This window comes from Lonchura striata, chromosome 14, assembly GCF_046129695.1.
Source record: "Lonchura striata isolate bLonStr1 chromosome 14, bLonStr1.mat, whole genome shotgun sequence".
Taxonomy (NCBI): domain Eukaryota; kingdom Metazoa; phylum Chordata; class Aves; order Passeriformes; family Estrildidae; genus Lonchura; species Lonchura striata.
In genome coordinates, this window is record NC_134616.1 from 5,128,437 (window position 1) to 5,147,973 (window position 19,537).

General features: G+C 52.8%; 2 protein-coding genes across 2 annotated transcripts; both read right to left on the reverse strand.

Annotated features, from left to right (window-relative positions):
- Positions 1–4,236: 4,236 nt before the first annotated feature.
- GPR174 (G protein-coupled receptor 174) lies at positions 4,237–5,297 on the reverse strand. Its single transcript, XM_021537716.3, has one exon. It carries the CDS (start codon positions 5,295–5,297, stop codon positions 4,320–4,322), a length of 978 nt encoding a protein of 325 aa, XP_021393391.1. The 3' UTR covers positions 4,237–4,319.
- An 11,088-nt stretch (positions 5,298–16,385) lies between these two features.
- On the reverse strand, positions 16,386–17,597 carry LOC110474378 (putative P2Y purinoceptor 10). Its single transcript, XM_021537747.2, has one exon. The coding sequence runs from the start codon at positions 17,499–17,501 to the stop codon at positions 16,386–16,388; it is 1,116 nt and encodes a 371-aa protein (XP_021393422.1). The 5' UTR covers positions 17,502–17,597.
- Between the last annotated feature and the right edge of the window lie 1,940 nt (positions 17,598–19,537).

Genomic DNA, 19,537 nt, shown 5'->3' on the forward strand with positions numbered 1-19,537 from the left:
TCAGCTTCTGTTACACTCAGGTCTCCTGAGAACTTTCTCTGGATGTTTGTGTGACCACAGGGAGTTACCCTGCCCTTAAATATCCACCGTCCTGTGGCTGTGCTTTGTCCCAGATAATGGCACTGGTCACAGGACTGGTGATCTGGTGGCACATGAGGGGAAGGAGTCAGCCAAAACAAGAGCTTGGCTGGGTTAAATCCTTTAAAATAAGTTTTTTCTCTTGGGACTTGTGGGAGTGCAAGTGGGGAGGCAAAGCTGGACATTGTGGGTGGTAAAAGCCATGACCTTCCAGGAGCTGGAGCCTCACCAAGTTATTCCCTTTTCACAGCTCTGTTGGGCCCCTGGGAAAAGGGGAGATGAGTTAAGAGAGTCATTCTTAAGGTTCATTCTCACAATTCCTTATGGCACTCAGTCACATCATTGTGTTCATCCTGCCTTTGTTGGTTGCTTGGACTTTTCATTTTCTTCCCTGAATTCGGGGAGGAAAAATGGGAGTAGAAGAAAACTTGAGCAAAATGGTGTAGAAAATTATTATCTTGATGATTTGCGCTCAGCCTCGTGGTGACCTGACCTCCAAGGAGCTCCATTCTCCCCCTCCCTTTAACCTCATGGTGGCACCTCTGGGTAGCCCAGAACAAACCCTGGCCCTGACAGGGCTGGTGTGACCTAAGAGACAAGAACAGAGCTGGAAGCAGGAACCAGAACCATGTCTTCCCCTCTGAGGTAATGACATTACTACATTTTTTCTCTATAATTTTGTTCTCATGGTTTTACATAACCAAATCTTTTTTTCTAAATGAGATGTTTGGCGAGAGCTGTAGATGGTGTAAGTCAAATTCTCAGAGTTTATCACCCCAAAGGCTGCAGTTCCTCTGCCCTGACTTAACTGGCAGCATGAACCAGGCACTGCCCTGATGGATCCTGCTTAATTTTGGTCATGATATTTATCAAAACATCTCTGACAAGATTTTAGCTTTTTATTTTTGTGTTGGATGGGGTGGGCTCATATTTGGTTCACTCTCTGGAGGTTGTTTTTAGTTATTGGGGTGTGAGGAACAGAGTCCAGCAGTGCCAGGGGTGCTCTGTGTGTGCATTTACACCCCACTTGCTGGGGCCAAGGTTCATTTCTAACAGCAAAGTGAAAAAGGAAGTAAAAACTGCAGTAAAAAAATGTGTCAAAGCTGCCTTAACCCCAGCAGGAAAATCTGACAAGTTACAGAGAAACGGGGACTCTGCTCAGGATGTTGAGCAACCATGTGACAAAACAGCAAATAAAACAATGCTGATAAAAGAAAAGATGTATGAGAGGACAAAAATTCTGCTTTGGTAGGAGAAGCTGTAAATCAGCCCTTTCCATGGCAAAAGGAGATCTCTGGGATTCCCTGGACAAAGCAGCAATGACGTGGAGCCAAAGCAGGGAATTCATCAGAGCAGACCTCAGGGGGTGTTGGGGGTCCAGGGTGGTGGCCAGGCAGGGGAGTGGGCTCTGATCCCATCTGGGAAGGGAAGGGAAGGGAAGGGAAGGGAAGGGAAGGGAAGGGAAGGGAAGGGAAGGGAAGGGAAGGGAAGGGAAGGGAAGGGGGGCTGTGCTCCCACTGCTGTGCCAGCTGTCACATGCGAGGGCAGCTCTGGGTCTCAGCACGCAGAGAAAATCCCCAAGGAAGCTGCTGGGTCTCTTCTGACGGTGCCAGGGGCAGGGGAGAGGGTGCCCGAGGGTTATGAGAGGTTGTGCAGCTGCTGCCGGGCAGGGAGCACGGGGGAGGTGATGGAAATAAGGCAGGGCTGGAGCAGACCCAGAACTCTGCTTCCCCTGACCCTGCACCCTCAGCCACCTTGTGCCCTGTGTGAGTAAGGCTCCCAAAATGTTCACTGCTCATTCTGAGCAGCTCAAGCTCCCCAGGCATCCTTCAAACCACCCCTGGGGCTGCACTCTTGCTGCAATGGCTTTGTGTTGGCCCAGCAGGGATTAAAGCTGGTTCTGTGCCCAAAAGCCACCTGTCACTTCAGCCCAGAGCCAGCCTGGTGAGGGCACGGGCTGAGGGCTCAGTGCTTTGCTGCTCAGTGATAACAACCAGAGGAAACCCTTCCTGCAGAGTAAAGGGGATATTTTGGGGTTTGGGTGCTTTTGTTCTCAGTTACATTCTCATTCAGATTCCCATTCCAGTGCTGCAGACCAGATTATTCAGATTATTTCAGAGATTCACAGAATATTCTGAGTTGGAAGGGACTCCAAAGGATCATTGAGTCCAGCTCGTGGATCCTGAGACACTAAAAATACAGGGGCATGGCAAAAATACCCACGGCATGAAAATCCACCTCCTGCTAATCTAAGGGACATCTTCATTCTGCAGTTGTTGTGGCAGCATCCCCAGGGGTTGTGAGATCTCAGAGTGGTCCCAGCAGATGTCACCTGGAGCAGAGGGCAAGGAGGTGTCCCCTGAATTCATCTCCTGCCACCAACCCCGACCATTGCAGCAGCTTCCTCTGAAGAAAGATAATTAACACTCATTTGAATAAGTGGCAGGGGGAAAGCGCTGCTGCACCCACGGGATTTTCTGGGTGGAAAACTTCAGCTGCTTGAGGTTTCTGTCACTGAACAATTTCTGAACTTCTGACACGGCTTTATGTAACAATTTTTCCCCCTCAGGAGCTAAAAGTGACTCAGGGGGGGTTTGGACAGGGCCACCCTGGTCCCCTCTCATGGTGGCCAGAAAGGGCAGGGATGGGCTGGATCCCTGCAGCTGGAGGAATTCCCGTTATCCTGGGAAACCTGGCCCTTGACTTTTCTCCCCAGTGCAACAGGAAGAGTCAAATAATTTTGGAGAAGCATCTAAAATGTTCTGCAGGTATTCAAGAGGCATCAAATCCAGGTGCTGTCACATGTTCATGTGTATTGGTGATGCCAGGGGGAGAAGGAGACAAGAATTGCATTTAAAAAACATTTTTAGAAATTATTATTTTATTATATACAACGGGAAATATAAAAATAAATAATTTTTTGTCACTGTGAATGTGGTTTCCATGAATTATCAGTGCTTGCTCAGCCATCAGGCACTGGCTCAGATTCCTGTAGGAGAAGAGGAGATGGAGTTTTATTATATGAAAAAGTTTTTGAAAAGAAAGCAAACTTCTTGTGTTCTGACACTCTCTGTGCTTCACATCATTTTCCTACAATGTGCATTTCCCTTATATAAATTATAAAGCAACATTTGCATAAATAAAAAACGATACTGTCACAGTATTTCACACTTCCAAAACGCTTCTATTGTAACGTTTGCAACGTTCACAGAAAAATAATGTTTTACAAGAAGGTGCAAATGAAATACCAAAGTCAAGCCTGAAGTCTCTGTGGTTTGAATTTAAAGCAAATATCATTAAAACAACATCCACCTTTGAGCCTTTCTTAAAAATCTCTCATGGTACCTTTGACTTTGCTTCCAGGGATTTCTCATTACAGCAAACTTTGGAAAGGTTTTGGGTGCTCTGTTTGAATCCTGCTGCTGTTAGTGGGGAGTGGATGTGATGGCTGTGGGTCAGTTATCAGTGAAAGGGAAATAATTTGCCCCATTTTTGCTGAAAAGACAACCTGAAAGGTTTGATGGACACCTGGCTTGGATAAATACCCTCCAAGCACAACCCCATGGTTCAAAACCCAAGGGGGTCTAACCCTTGTCTTTGCACCCAGAAGTGGGAACTGATGACAGAAAAATAGTGTGTGGAAGCTTCACTGGCTGTGGGATTTGGAGATGGCATTTGCCACACCCGAAAATGAGGCTTCATTAATTATTTAAATGGGAAGTCCTTTGGGGCCACCTTCTGCTGCTCACTCCCTGCTCAGCGTGGCTGGAGCGGGCTCCGGGCACTCTCTGGAGAATCAGTCTCTGCTGAATTGCCTTGTGTTTCAGAAACAGAGAATATTGTGGCATCCAGGGGTTTTTAGGATCAAATTCTTTCTGCACAGCAAGACCCCAGAATCTTTTGCTGTTTCTTGTTGACCAGGACGTGACTGGGTGATGCCACGGGTGACAGTGGGACATGGTGTCACCTCTCCCATGGGTCGGTGACCTCCTGCTGCCCAGCTGAGAAATGGAAATGCTCCTATTTCTATTCAGTGAAAATTTGCACCTGAAGTATTAAATCAACACATCTTTGGTCAGGTTTGGGTTGGTTTTTTTTTGTGAGGGAGGTTGTTTGTTTATTCCAACCCTCACTGAAAGCAGAAGTTTGAGTTGTTCTCAGTGTCCTGAGGGAAAAAATTCTGGCAAAGGCCAAAATTTAATGAATAGTGGAAGTGTGGCTGCTGTTTGGGAAGGGCAGCTCTAGTATTCTGTGGTGTCCTCCCCAAGCACATCCCTGGAGTGCATCCTGCCGTAGCTGAGGGGCTGGAGCTGGATGCTGTCCTGCAGATCCTGCCTGGAGAGGCGTCTCCGGAACTCGTCCGTGGTGAAGTAGTAGATGATGGGATCCACGCAGGAGTTGAGGCTGGCGAGGCACAGAGCCACGGCGTGGAACACCGAGATCTGCACGCAGCCCTCCCGGATCTGCCCGGTTTTCACAAAGAAATCCAGAGGGAAGCTGATGTGATAAGGTGCAAAGCAAATCAGGAACACCAGGGCGCAGGTGAGGATCATCTTTAAAGCCTTCTTCTTCTCGCCCAGGTCCCGGGAAGCAGAGTGCTTCTCTTTTAGTGATAAGATTGTCTTCCAGGAGCAGTACAGGATGATGAGCAGGGGGGTCACGAACCCCACCAACTCCCCTATGGTCATCAGTGTGATGGAGGTGGGGAGGTCGAGTTTCTTGATGGGAAGATCCACAAAACAGGAGTTTTTATCCTCCTGGTGCTGCATCCTGAGGAGCGGGAAGGGCAGGCAGCCCACGCAGACCACGACCCAGCCCACGATGCTGATGTAGACATCACAGACACGCCTGCAGTCACTGAATTTGAAGGGGTGCATGAGGAACAGGTACCTCCTCACGCTGATGCACACCAAGAAGTAGATGCTGGCGTACATATTGACGTACTTCAGGTAGAAGCAGAACATGCAGAGACCTCCTCCGAACTCCCACGTGCCCGTCAGGTAGTAAAAAATCCTCAGGGGCAAGGACAGCACCTGTGATAAGTCAGCAATGGCTAAATTGATCATAAATATCACGGCCCTTTTAGTCTCTTTCATGTAGCCATAGAAGACCCACAAGGCCAGGGTGTTCCCGATGAGCCCGGGGATCAGGATCACCGTGTAGGTGACGGCGTAGTAGGGCTTGAGGTCTGTCTCACTGCAGTTGGAGCTGTTGCTCATGGTTGTGCTCCAGCTCCGTGCTCAGCATCATAACACGTCCATCCCGCCTGTCCTGCAGCCAGGGGGGGCCTCAGGATCCAAAGGGAACAATCCAGCCCTGGGATCCGTGCGGGAGGCTCCGGTCACCGGCTCATGGCGGGGAGTTTTGGCCTGGGAGGAGTTAATTCCAGCCCTGCCCTCCAGCCCTGCTCATGCTCCTGCTCAGAGCTCTCTGGGGTCACCTGCGGGATGGGCAGGAGGGATCCACACCGGGAAAAGCATCGCTGTGTCCAATGGGCAAATCCTCACCGGAGCTGCAGCTCTGTCACCTTTTGGGTGGCATTTCAGCCTCTTCTCCCAGCACAGGCGTTCAGCAGCTGGAAGACAGAAAGGTGCAGTTGGAGCATTGCTGGGAGACAGGGGAGGAACAGAGCAAGAGTTATGGGAGAGCTGGAAAAAGCTGGAGCATCTCTCCACCTTTGTGTGGCTTTGGTACCTGTATGGCTTTGGTGGATCAGCTCTTGTGCTGCCCAGCAAGCACCGTGCCCTGTCCAGTGGAGGTGCAGAACCACCAAGGAATAAATAGAAATGGTGTTCGTTTTCTGCTACAAACCTGGGGGTGTTGCTCTTCCTGTGTCCCAGCACGTGGTCAGTGCCAGACCTGCCTCCCTCCCTGGGGATAGTCTCACTTCCCAAAAACTCCTGAGGGGAACACTCCCCTGGTTTCCCAGGAAAGCCCTCAGAACATTCCCAGCTGCAGGTGACAGAAGGAAATCTGCTCCTCGTGTAACCCATGTGCACACAAACCTTTCCCCTGGTGCAGCCACCACCGCTGTGTCATGGGGTGGAAGTCCCAGGCCAGTGGCTCTCACCAAACCAGGGTCAACTTTTAAAAATAGGGTCAAATCCAGGTTCATCTTTTAAAAATAGGACATAAACCATCCTTTGCAGACCTACCTGCACTTGATCCAGTCTGACTTTCTCACAGCTGTTTTTTCCAAGCCTGTCCTTACCCATCGTGCACATCTGAGGCTGTTGGTAATACCAGAACTGGTACTAAGGAGGCTGGAGGTGGATTTTATTTAAAATTGCAGCCAAACAGGTGATGTTATCTGAATGTGTCAGACACAAAAAACCTCAGCCAGATCTGATAAATCTAGAGTAAATTCAGCTCTCTGCCCAAACCATCTCAGGTTTGCTTTGGCTTCCACATGAAGAATTATCCTGCAGGTCTAAGTGGGAGAAGTTTGTAGGGAGCAACCAAGATGCCAAAAGGCACATTTACTTAATTTAAAATGTTTTAATGTTTTAACTTAATTTTTTTAAATTTTAATTTTAAAGGTAAAATGACGTCTGCTATAGTCCCTGCTGGTTTTTGTTCAGTGCTTAGGTAAAAAGTGTGAACACTTATTTAACGATGGTCAACACTTGCTGGTGTGATGGTAACGAAACTTTGAAGTAGTTTTGGGTGGAAGCAGAAAATCTGCCATAAAAGGAAACATGTCTATTTTTGTATTTTCTCTTACCAAGGAGACTGAGATATCTTCCTTCCTTCCTTTTAAAGAGGGAGCATCTAACTCAAGCAGTGGAGTAAAATGGCTTGTGAAATGATCCTGTTATGCTCCAAATATTTGTATTTTAACATTTTTTCTTATCAATTTAAACTAGCTTGCCTCTCCTCTCCTGTTAGCAGAGGCTCCTGTCACCCACTGAGGAAGACTTGATCCTACTCCTTCTCCCCTGGCTGCATTCCCAGGTGGGAAAACCCACCTTGACTCCATCTCTGGGCCTTGGGACACACAGAGGGAAGGACAAAGTGCACTCTCAGCCCTTCCACACATTCACATCTTGTTTTTCCTGCTGTCCCTCAGCTCCTGCCCTTCCCCATCCCCATCACACAGCAACTTGCCTGCAGCTCCATTCCCTGGGGCAGGGAGTCCCTTGCAGGAGTTTCTGCCTGTCCCTGTGGCACGAGGGGTCCCCGAGTCCCAGCTGAAGGTGGGGAGCAGCGAGGGGGCTCAGCCAGGGCACCCAGAGGCACCTTCAGGGCTGGGGAGTGGGTGCAAAAACTCAGCAATGTGAGAAATGGCACTTTGGAAATCCCAAGCAGCAACATCACAAAGTTCAGCCCTGTGCGCTGTGTAAAAAAACAGCAGGATGCTAAAAAAATCTCCAGAAAGAGGAAATTTGGGTTTGCGTGCTCTGTGCTTGCTTCCCCCTCGCTGTGAGGGGGTGGGTGAGAGACTCTCCACAGGCACGGCCTCCTTCTCCCCCTGAACAGCTTTTCCCCCTGATTTTTCCATGGGTACCCCCCAAATCAGCCACGCTGGGGCACTGGATGAAGATTTGTGCCTAATGAGTCAGAGCAGCAGGTGAGAGTTGCAGGCAGCCTAAAATCAGCTTGTTAGAGCTGGGTACATCCTGGGCAAAGCATTTTCCATACGCTGGAGCACAGCTGGGTCTCCGTCTGCTCCAGGAGAGCCCCTGCAGGAGCTGGGGCTGTGGGAGCATTACCCTGCTCACGCTGGGCTCTGCCCCATGGCCTCAGCACAGCTCAGCACCCCCAGCACAGCTCAGCACCCTCAGCACAGCTCAGCACCCTCAGCACAGCTCAGCACCCCCAGAAGAGCTCAGGCTCCTTACCTGAGGCTGCTTCAGCGTGTCCAATCCTTGTTAGTAAATCCTGGGGTTTAATCCACAGCAACTCCCAAACCCAGCTGGGTCAAGAGAGGCTTTGGGAGCAGCTCCTGGCTGGGCCCAGTTTGTGGGTGCTGGGCCCAGTTTGTGGGTGCTGTCCCTGCTGCTGCCTCGTGCCTGGAGCCCTCTCAGAGCTGGGATCTGCCGGTGCCTCCTGCTCCTGCCCAGAGCCAGGTGATGGATGAGCCTGGCTGGATCCTCCACCAAGCCCCGGATGGATCCTCCACCAAGCCCCGGATGGATCCTCCACCAAGCCCAAGATGGATCCTCCACCAAGCCCTGGATGGATCCTCCACCAAGCCCCGGATGGATCCTCCACCAAGCCCTGGATGGATCCTCCACCAAGCCCTAGCTGGATCCTCCACCAAGCCCCGGATGGATCCTCCACCAAGCCCCGGATGGATCCTCCACCAAGCCCTGGATGGATCCTCCACCAAGCCCCGGATGGATCCTCCACCAAGCCCTGGATGGATCCTCCACCAAGCCCCGGATGGATCCTCCACCAAGCCCCGGATGGATCCTCCACCAAGCCCTGGCTGGATCCTCCACCAAGCCCTGGATGGATCCTCCACCAAGCCCCGGATGGATCCTCCACCAAGCCCTGGATGGATCCCCCACCAAGCCCTGGCTGGATCCTCCACCAAGCCCCGGATGGATCCTCCACCAAGCCCTGGCTGGATCCTCCACCAAGCCCCGGATGGATCCTCCACCAAGCCCTGCCCCTGCTGCTGGCCCAGGTGAGCTGGGGGTGCTCAGTCCCTCGTGTTCAGGGTGAGGATGTGTTTTAAGAACACAAAAAACCCGTGACAGGAGCACAGCAGCATCACCCTGGTGTCCCCTGCTCACTTACCCTCCTGGGGGAGCTGGGCTGGGCTGTGCCTGGCACCTCTCTTGTGTTTTTCCTTCTTCTCCTCCACAACCTAAAATAAAAGCAGAACATGCACAGGGGAAACATCAAATAGAAATTCAGTTTCCTGTGCGAGTGAAGGCAGGGTGAGGGTGGCTGGGTCCCTCCAAAGGGGCCCTGTGGGCAGGGGAGAGCTGGCCCAGGGGTGGTCTGGGCTTCTCCCATTGCCAGCTTTGTTCTCTGGCTCACCTGAAATGCTGCTGGCCTGCTTTGGCAGGAAGTAGAATTTACAAGGTATGAACTGAAAATAGAAATGCTAAAACCAGAAACTGAATGTTGTATGGGGTTGGGTTTTTTGTTCTTTTAACAAATGACAGAAGAAGAGCCTTCTCTGCCTTGAAGCAGTTTCCTGGTAGATATTTGGGATTTTTCTGTTTCTCCATCAGAGTGATCTTGCCTCTTGCTGTGCTAACTAAATTCCAAGAATATGAAGGGAAAAAATAAATGCTCTGGTTTAATGCCATGAGAAATATTCTGCTTTTGCCTTTTAATCCTTTGCAAAAGCTCTTGTCCTCCTTTGTTAATATTTATCCTGGTTAAGAAGGGAATTTAACCCAAAACAGCAGTGCTGTGTGTCAGCCTAATCCCCCACCCTCCTTCTCCCTTCCTGGCACACCCTGATGTACCTGAAAGATGTTTTGGGCACCAAAGTTGTAAGTTATCCCCCCAGACCATCAGCACATGGTCCCCAGGGACGCACAGCCATGTCCCTGTGCTGTGATAACCCTGTCCTCTTCCTCTTCTACTGGTTCTAGCAGTGAAATGGAAATTGGCCCATGGAAAATCCGTGTGGTACCACTTGTGAGGAACAGACCACTTGGGAAAACTTTTGGGACAAAGGGAGAGAGACAAACCCAAGGGAAGTGTGGAGCAGTGGGGACTGGGTCAGTTATCCCTGTGCAGGGGGGATGGGGCTGCGTGGCTTCAAAGGCCCCTTACACACCAGTCCCATCCCAGGCAGTGCTGGCTTTGCAGAGGCTGAGAATCGCTGGAGTTGGGCTTAATCCTTAAACTCAGCTGCTCACTCAGTGATAGCAGAAAACACAGCTTGAAACACCAAGGCTGGGTGTTTTAACTTCAGCCATCCCCCTGCTCTCGTTCGGATGCTCAAAGCATCCCGTGGCACAGGAGCTTTTCAGTAAATGAATATAACTGGGCTTACTCTGCATCTCCTCCCTTCTACCCATTTACTCTGGGAGTTACACCAGGTCTCTGGTGAAGGCAGGACCCCCCTGGCTGTCCCTGCACTGCCCCATCCCCTCTCAGCACTCCCGGCAGAGCCTCACCAAATCTAGGGCTACAACAACCAAAAAAATCCCAGTTGAACCCCCAAGACAGACCCGGAGGTAGCCGGGACAGAGGAATTCCAGCCCTACCTTTGGTGTCCCGGAGTGTCCCCAGGGCGGGTCCCTCCCTCGCCGTGCGGAGCAGAAGCGCAAGTGCCGGGGAGCGGCTGCGGCGGGCCCCGCTCCGGGTGTCCCGCTCCGGGTGTCCCGCTGTGTCCCCGCTGTGTCCCCGCCGTGTCCCCGCTGTGTCCCGCTCCGGGTGTCCCTCTCCGGGTATCCCGCTCCGGGTGTCCCCGCTGTGTCCCCGCCGTGTCCCCGCTGTGTCCCGCTCCGGGTGTCCCTCTCCGGGTATCCCGCTCCGGGTGTCCCCGCTGTGTCCCCGCTGTGTCCCCGCTGTGTCCCGCTCCGGGTGTCCCTCTCCGGGTATCCCGCTCCGGGTGTCCCCGCTGTGTCCCCGCTGTGTCCCCGCTGTGTCCCCGCTGTGTCCCGCTCCGGGTGTCCCTCTCCGGGTATCCCGCTCCGGGTGTCCCCGCTGTGTCCCCGCTGTGTCCCCGCTGTGTCCCCGCTGTGTCCCGCTCCGGGTGTCCCTCTCCGGGTATCCCGCTCCGGGTGTCCCCGCTGTGTCCCCGCTGTGTCCCCGCTGTGTCCCCGCTGTGTCCCCGCTGTGTCCCGCTCCGGGTGTCCCTGCCCGGGCTCTGCCGGGATCAGCCGCTCTCCTCTCCCGCCGGGCTCTGCAGTGATGTTCCTCGGGGTGTTTTGCTCTCGGGGTGCTTTGGGAGCTGTCGCCGCGGGGTTGGTGTCACCCCAGCAGCTGTTCCTGCTGCCAGGGGTGGGGTCAGGAGCCCCAACTCCGCTCCTGGGGACAGGGACCCGCTGGCAGAGCCCCTCTGTGACAGGCTGAGGGAATGCGAGCATTCACCCACTGTTTTCCTTCCCCAGCTCTCTGGGAAAGGCTCCTTCTCCTCACCGGGTGTTTGCAGTCCCTGCTCCCAGGGATTTGGGGGGATTTCGGGTCCCCCCCTCCGAAGCTGACCGTGGGCAGCTTTGGGCTCCCCAAAAGCAGCGAGTTCTCCGCGGTCATTACTTCATCCAGGGGATTCCCACAGCTCTCGTGGAGCAAACAGGGTGGGAGCCAAGGGTTCTTCTTTTCCAAGCGTGCCGCGGTGCCGGCCATCGGCAGAGGGCAGAGCCGGCTGCGCTTTGGCTTCGAGCAGCAGCACTGCCCTGCTGCTCCGGCGGAGCGCCCGGCTCAAGGAGCATCAACAGGAATTCTTGTTGAGGGAGCAATGGTTCAGCCGGTTAATTTGAAAAAGTGACTTTGCTAATCATTTCCAGATAAGTTCTGCAGTGATTTGCGACTTTTTAATTTGTATTTATTCATTTTTTCTTACGCATCTCCCCAGGAGAACACCATACATTATGTTACACCTTCTCCTTTAAAGCATTGTTGATTTACTCATATCACAATTCCAACTTAGGGTTTGTAGCTCTCTACACTCCTTTTTATGGCGATTTACAGATTAATGGCTCCCACAGCCTTGCAGGGCACAGGATTTGTCACCCTGTGGTGGCCCAACCCCTCTTTAAGGCTCTGGGGACCACATCTCCCAAAAATGCAGCTGTGTGTCTGTTCCATAAGCTGATGCTCCTGCGGGTTAAAGCTTCCAGCTTCATTCTGAAGCTGCTGATGACTTGATGGGCTCTAATTAACGTGGGAGCCAGAGCTCTCAGCACTGTGGGATCTTCTCTGCAGAGTTGTCCCTGAGGTGCAGGGGTGGGTTTTGGACTGATGTTTTTGGGCTGGCAGCAGTGGGGAGTGGGGTTTTATTACTGAAGGGGGTTTCTTGGTGCTGGGGTCTCCCTGAGCATTCTCAGAGGAGAATGCTGCCTCAGCTTATGTCAGTCCTGGGGTGTTTCCCTAATTTCTGCAGGATCTGAGATGTGAAACCTTCCCAGCACCTCCCACCAGCAACCTCTGCCATGCCCTCATTTATTTTTTCTCCCTCTCCCCAAAACCATGTGATGTGACACCCAGGGGTCCCCAGGCTCTGCCCCACTCCACCAGCATTCCCTGGCACCCTGGCATTCCCTGCTTCCCACAAGGATTGAGGGGCATGGTTTGGAGGTGACTTTATTAGACAAGAAACCTGAGGCCAGTCCCAGGAATCACCAATCCCTTGTGGCTGAGCAGCACCTGGGTTTGGGATGGGCTCCTTTGCTTTTCCCACTGCAGCACGTGGTGGATTCTCTGCTTCACTGCCATTTCCACAGCAGTCAGCCAGGTCAGGGGAAGGCAGAGCCTGAGCTCGGGGCAGGGAGTGGATGTAGGGTACTGAGGGGTGTTTTGTTTCAAAACCACCTTGCAGGGCACCCCCAAATCCTGTTTTCCTGCTGCCATGCTCTGTGTGCATTGCCACCAGCATCCATCCCATTTCCCATCACATCATGAGCGTTCCTGGGGTGTGGGGTGGGAATTGAGGGTGCCTTTACCAGCAGGCAAGAGCCAGTCTCTGATTTCTGCTGTCCCCAGGGAAAACCCTGACTTGACCTTCCAATCCTGTTGCAGTTGTGACCAACAAAAATCAGGAGATCTTGGAGCTGGACATCAAATCACAAAGCAATTATTTTACAGCATAAAGTAAAATTTTTAAATTGTAATTTTCTCTTGTATTGATTATATATTTTTTTTACCTTTACTTACTTTTGTATCTTACAAGAATTGAAAGTTCTCAGTTTATCTAATCTTGTACTTCATGATCTTGTAGGAACTCCTCAGAGAGAACCAGCTGAGGTCCTTCTGCACTGCCTGTGTTTAATAGAAATAATTCCTGGGAGGAATTTGTCTGCCTGCTCTCCACACGGCTGGGGCTGTCCCAGGGGAAAGGAGCGTGTCTGGAAAAGGGGAGCAGGCGCAGGTCCATGGATGCAGCTCCCGACATCAGCAGGGCTCACGTGGAGCCAGGGATGCAGCCGTGCTGCTGCCACCAGGCTGAGGGCTAAACCTGCTGGATTTGCCTGCCCTGTGTCCCTGCAGCAGGGAATTCTCTTTAAAAACCAAAAAATCCCTGCAAAAGGAGCAGGGCTGGGCGATGGCGTGGCAGCGTCTGCCGGGAAGGATGTGCTGGCCCAGCAGGGATGAGGCTTTGGCTGCTCCTTGGAATGCTGAGCGCCCTCCCAGCGCTGAACACTGCCATGGCATCCATGCAGAATTCCCAAATCCTCTCCCCCGTGCCCTGAACAGGACCCTGGAGCATGGGAGGGGTGATGGACACACCTGGGGCTGTCACACGGTGCTGTCCCACCACACCCCAAACTTGGGCTTTGCAGGGTGTTGCTGGCTGAGCACATGAATCAAAAAACTGGATTGGGGTGTGATGAAATCATGGCTGTCTGTAAAAGAGCTCCCTGGCTTGGAGAACAGCTCCTTGGCTTGGAGAACCACTCCCTGGCTCGCCTGGGTTTGAAGCAGCAGAATTCTCTTGGAGTGTGTTGGGGCTGTGCTCAGGGCTGGAGCTGTTGGTGTTTGTTCCCTTGCCAGGGACAGCCCTTCCCCTCTCCAGCACGAGCTGGGTGGGAGGAGAAGCTGCCCTGGCCAGCAGCGGTGCCAAAAGTCAGGAGAGGCTCGATTGTGAGGGCTCCACAGAGGCTGAGTGGTTTTCCAGAGGCAAAGGCACTTTGGGGCTGGACTGGGAGCATGTGGTCATGGAGGGAGGATAAAGGTATTTTTAGCAAGGAGAAAAGCAGCTCCCCTCCCTCCCTTTGGGGCCCTAAAAAGTGCCGTGCAAGGGACAGCTTGGATACTCGCAAGTACTGCATAATTTTAGGGATGTGTAAGTGTAAGTTTAGATGGGATCTTGGGAAGAAATTCTTCCCTGTGAGGGTGGGCAGGCCCTGGCACATGTTGCTCAGACTGCCCCTGGATCCTTGGAAGTGCCCAAGGCCAGGCTGGACGGGGCTTGAGCAACCTGGGATAGTGGAAATTGTCCCTGCCCATGGCAGGGGTGGATGAGCTTTAAGATCCCTCCCAACCCAAACCTTTCCATGATGATCCTACAACTCATAAAGCAGGAGCCTGGCAGGCATTGGAAAAGCAGGAAGCACCAGTTTGTACTGGACAAGGACGTTCCTTCAGGGATTGATTTACAGAGAGCCCAGCAAAACCCCTGCTAGCCAGGGTGTCCCACCCTGCAAGGGATTTTTCTGTGTTTGCCGTGCCTGAGGCAGGCACAGCCAAGGGAGGGTTTGCTGTTGAGTCTCCATGTGACATTAGGGAGGGTTTTGGGTTTGCCCTTTCCTGTTCTCTGTTTGGAAGGGGCAAGCTGTGTTGCAGAAATGTCAGAAAAGCAATCTGAAAACAAACTGGCAAAGTCCCAGTGGGAACTGGAGCTCCTGGGAAACCTGGACCTGGTGCTGCCAGTAAAGTTGGAGCCACAATCCAGGATTTGCTGTTGATCAGGGGCTTATAAATGACCTGTCTGTGGTCATTCAGGGCCACCTGGATGTCCAGCCCAGCTCCTCGGGGTTGTGCCATTCCCAAAACACTCAGGAAAAGCCACAGTCCTGGTGAAGATCCTGCTGGTGTGGCTTGTCCTGTCTGTGGGAGCTGCCCTGAGCCAGTCCCAGCATCGGTGAGGTTTTCTTGGGTTTCCTGTTTTGCCTCCACACTCTGTTGGGTTTGGGCCATCTGAAACAGCATTTTTCCAGCCCTGGAAGCTCTTTTTTCCCCCCACCAAACAAACAAGGAAAACATGGCCTTTTGTTATTTATATTTTTTGTGAGAGGAGGAGATTTGGGACAGAATGAGCCCCAGGGCAGTGGCTTTTCTGCCTGCTCCTGGAGTTTTCTCTCTGTTTCTGGCACACTTTAAGCACCAAAGCAAATTCCTCCAGTTTGTCTGGGTCTCCCATCTGGTCTCCCCCATCCAGCCTCGGCACCCATTCCGTGCTTCCCAGAAACGCTGCACGGGGTGGAAATGTGCATCCAATCATGGGAAAAGCTGTTTTCTATCAATCCCCCTCTGCCTACGCTTACTTAAAAAATTCCCTGAGGGTTTTTTGGGAGGAGGAGACCTCAGAACCCCTGCACTGGCGACTCTTCAAGGATTCTCTGAGCCCCAGAGTTGGGTGTCCCCCCCAAATTGTGTCACTGCTCCGACAGCAGATGTCGAGCATAATGAGATTATTTCCAAGCACTTAAAATAATACTCCTGAAGCTCAAATACACATTAGGATAATTTTATTTCCTCAGGGTTTGAAGCTTTCAGGGTGTACTGGAGTCAGTTTTGTAAATTTTTTCAGTACCCAGTGGAGGTTGGGATGGTTTTTGGTGTTCAAAGCAAAACTGAAATTTTGGATAACATCTTCATGTGCAACCACACACGTCAACAACATGACAACACAAGACTCCCAAGAACAACACAAGAGACACCAATGACAGGTCCCTGTTTTTTCAGCTCACACCAGAGCTCTGTGACTTAATGTGCCCTGGGAGGTGTCACATCTCCCTCTGGCTTGTGGCATATCTACTGTAATTTGTCTTCCAAATATTGATCCCCCATAATCAGCCAAGCACCTGCAGCTCCCAGGAGCCAGGTGGATCCTTCTGCTCAGCTCTTGGTGCCTTTTCCAGCAGCGTGAGCTGAGCCCAGTTTGTTTGAGCCCTCCCTTACAATGTTGATGTGATATAGGTTAATACTCTTTGTTTGGTTACAGTCTTGCAGTCCAGATTAGGCTGCATTGGACCCAGGTGATGGATTTTTGTAGTGGAAAAGTTTTGGTTTACAGGGACATAATGAATTGTCCTGATGCAGAGCCCCGTGTGAGCATGGTGGATGCTCCTGGTGATGGTGGCTGTAGGTACCCAGGATCAGAGCTGAAATCCCCAGAGCTGTACCCAGGCTGAGCCTCTCACTCACAGCTCGGGGTTCAGAAGGATTCCCAATAATGGAAAATACGCAGAAGCAGAGGAACACCTGAAATGAGGCACCTGAACCCACTGCAGTTCAGCACAGGGGAAACTTTGGCATCAACAATGGCTTTTGAAGGGATGGAAGACAACAGCCCCCAGCAGCAACAGCACAACCATCAAATCTTTTGGCATCACAAGGTCCTCATAGATCAGGTCCTGGCATCTGCGGCACACAGGGACAATTCCAGACGGATTTGGAGAGCAGAGCAATCCTCACTGCAGCTCTCAGAAGCCCTTGCGTGGACGGGGCTCTCACGAGATGGACTCCAGCAGCAGCTCATCAGGTGGCACGGTGGGGATGTCCATACTGTTTATTTGGCCAAAGAACTTGGGAAGAGACCAGAACTTGAGGCGAGGGAGATTCCTCTTCCTGAGGCGGATGTCGTGGGCAGTGTCGGTGCCGGAGGCGCTGCCGCGGCGGGGCGGGAGCCGCGCTCTCAGGGCCACGCAGCCGTGGCGCAGCAGCTGCGCCTGGAACTCGGAGGTCATGAAGTAGTAGAGGACGGGGTCCAGGCAGCAGTTGAGGCTGGCCAGGCACAGGGAGATGGGGTGGAAGCGCAGCGTGCTCCGGTGCACGGCGCAGTCCCGGATGACGTTCTCGATCACCATCATGAAGAAGGGGAAGTTGATGTGGTAGGGCGTGAAGCAGATGAAGAAGACGGCGGCGCACATGAGGACCATCCTCAGGGCCTTCCGCTTCTCGCCGGCGTCCTGCAGCGCCGTGGGGCCCTCCCGCAGGGAGTGCCACATCCTCCACGTGCACCAGGCGATGGTGCCGAAGGGGATGACGAAGCCGAACAGCTCCGCCACCGTCACCAGCGCGATGGCGGCCCCCGGGCTGAGCTGCTTCACGCCCAGGTCCGAGAAGCAGCTGTTGATGGAGTTGGACAGGGCTGGGCTCCTGACGATGATGAGGGGCAGGCAGGCAGCCCCCACCAAGAGCCAGACCAGGGCGCTGATGGCCACGTCGTAGCGGCGCTTCCAGCCCTTGGCGCGGAAGGGGTGCAGCAGGAACAGGTACCGCTGGATGCTGATGCAGCTGAGGAAGCAGATGCTGGCGTACATGTTGAGGTACTTCAGGTAGAAGCACACCTGGCACAGGAAGCTCCCGAAGGGCCAGGTGTGGTTGATGTAGTAGTAGGTGCGCAGGGGCAGTGAGAGGACGTGGGCCAGGTCGGCCACGGCCAGGTTGATCATGAAGATGACGGCTTTGCTCTTCCTGCTGAGGAAGCGGCACAGGACCCACAGGGCAGCGCTGTTGGCCAGGAGCCCCGGGATGAAGATGAGGGTGTAGGTGGTGGCGTAGAGGGTGGACTGGAAGGACATCTGGGGGTCGGAACAGTTCTCTGAGGACACGTTGCTTTCCATCCTGGCCGGGTCTCTTCACTCATGGGGTGGTCACAGCAGGGGGAGGGGTTCTGGAATGGGTAAAAAGATGCTGTAAAGCCAAAATCTCTCCATGGAGGTAATGTGCTTTAGGATAGAAGAGTCAGTTGTGTGCGCAAGTCAGTGTGTGGGGGGAAGAGTGACCCCACTCCCCGGGAGTGATTCCAGGCATCCTCCACCCTCTCCCGCAGAGGTGCTGCGGGATCTCGTGAGATGCCCCAATTACAGTGAATACCCAAATACAGTGAACATCCATCTCTTGATTGCCAGAGAGCTTCTGCATCTCCCCGGGTTTTCCAGAACCACTTTTATTTTACCAAGTTTCCCATCGCACTCTGTCAAATTGCTGCTCCACATCTACAAGCAATTTCAGCTGGACTGTAAATAAATAGGGATTTGAAGTGGATTTTGGCACTGTCTTTGCAGATCCATGCAGGGATCTGATGTGAATTGGCAGCAAAGGCAATAATTAACATCCCCAGGCAGCTGAGGCCAGGGGAGAGCTGCAGACAGATCCATCAGCTCTGGCTCCAGAGTTAAGGCTGGATTTATAAGTTAATAACTGGCCAAACACACGCCAGTTGCTCTGCTGGTCCTGCTAACTCAATTCCGCCACTCCCGGCACATTGTGCAGGCATCGTGCTGGAGCGGCAGGAATTATCCCTCAGCAGCAGGAATTATCCTTCAGCAACTGCTCAGGACATGCAGAGAGATAAATACAACTCCTTTCTAGTTAAAGTAGAAATTCTTCTCCTCCATTTACCCATCCCAGCTCACCCAGTGCTGAGAGGATTCAACAGCAGGTCATGGGGAGTTCAGGTGCTCCTGGTGCTCTCTGGAGAGTTGATGGATTTTGTCATTCGTGAACAGATCCCATAGGAAATAATCTGTACTTTTGGGAAGAGGATTTGGAAATGGAGCCTGTGGGAGGTGGGCAGCCTGCCCTGCCCTTCCCTGCCTGGAGCTGGGGCTGGCAGAGCCCTCAGCACCTCCTATCTCTGTCACCCAGCCCCTCATCAGCAGTAATTAATTAAGAAGCAGCCACAATGCTGTTTCCCAGAGCCTGATGTTTGTCACAGGGATGGATTTCCAGGAGCTAATCCATCCCAATGCTTCAAGGTACAGAATGAAGTCTCCTCCATCCTGCACCTCCTCACCTGAGCAGCCCTTTGGTGGGGTTACCACGTTTTCAGGATCAGCAGGAAATCATCATTTTAGATATTTTATATTTTTATGTGCAGATAAATATCTAAAATACAGTCCTGGCCTCTCGGCTGGCTGCCTCTCACCCTCACCTCTGATGTCAGCAGGGTCAGTGCTCCCACCCTGCTTTCCAAACGGAGCCTTTCCCAATCTGCCTTCTTGCTTTTCCTTGTTTTTCCAGTGGAACTGGGGCTGCTGAGTGAGGGCACCTCCCGGATGCCGACTGTGCCAGAGGTTTGTGATTGCTCCACTGAGTTGGGAAAGGCAGGGGAGAGTGGACATCTGTGCTGAGGGAACACTGGGGAACATCTCCTTGGTCCCTGCAGGATCCCTGTGCTCCTCACCTGCCCAAAAATCCATCAGGGACTCGTGCCCTTTGCACTCAGTCTGTTTAACCCAGGCAAAGGGGTGGCAGGACTTGTCTTCACATCCCTGCAGAAAACAGGGAGGGAGAACTGCCAGGGAGTGTGGGGATGCAGCTGTTCCCAGCTGCTGTCACAGCTGTGCAGTGACAGGGGTGGCACTTGGTGTGGGGCTCTCGGAAGGGTCGCAGAGCCCCCGGTGTCCCTGCCACACAGCTCAGCCCAAATCCTACACCTCTTCCATGGAGAGCCTCCCTGCTGCTTTTCTCCATGTTTTTGGCTCTCCCTGGGAGCACAGGAGTGCCTGCTCCTGGCAGGAGGGCTGGCTGCCACTGCCGGTCCCCAGCACAGCTTTGGAGGGCACTGGCAGGAAAGCAGCAGAGACCCCCACCCTGGGCTGGGGTCAGGCCAGGCTTGCTCGCTACAACAATTCCTGGGAAGGTGGAGTTGTAC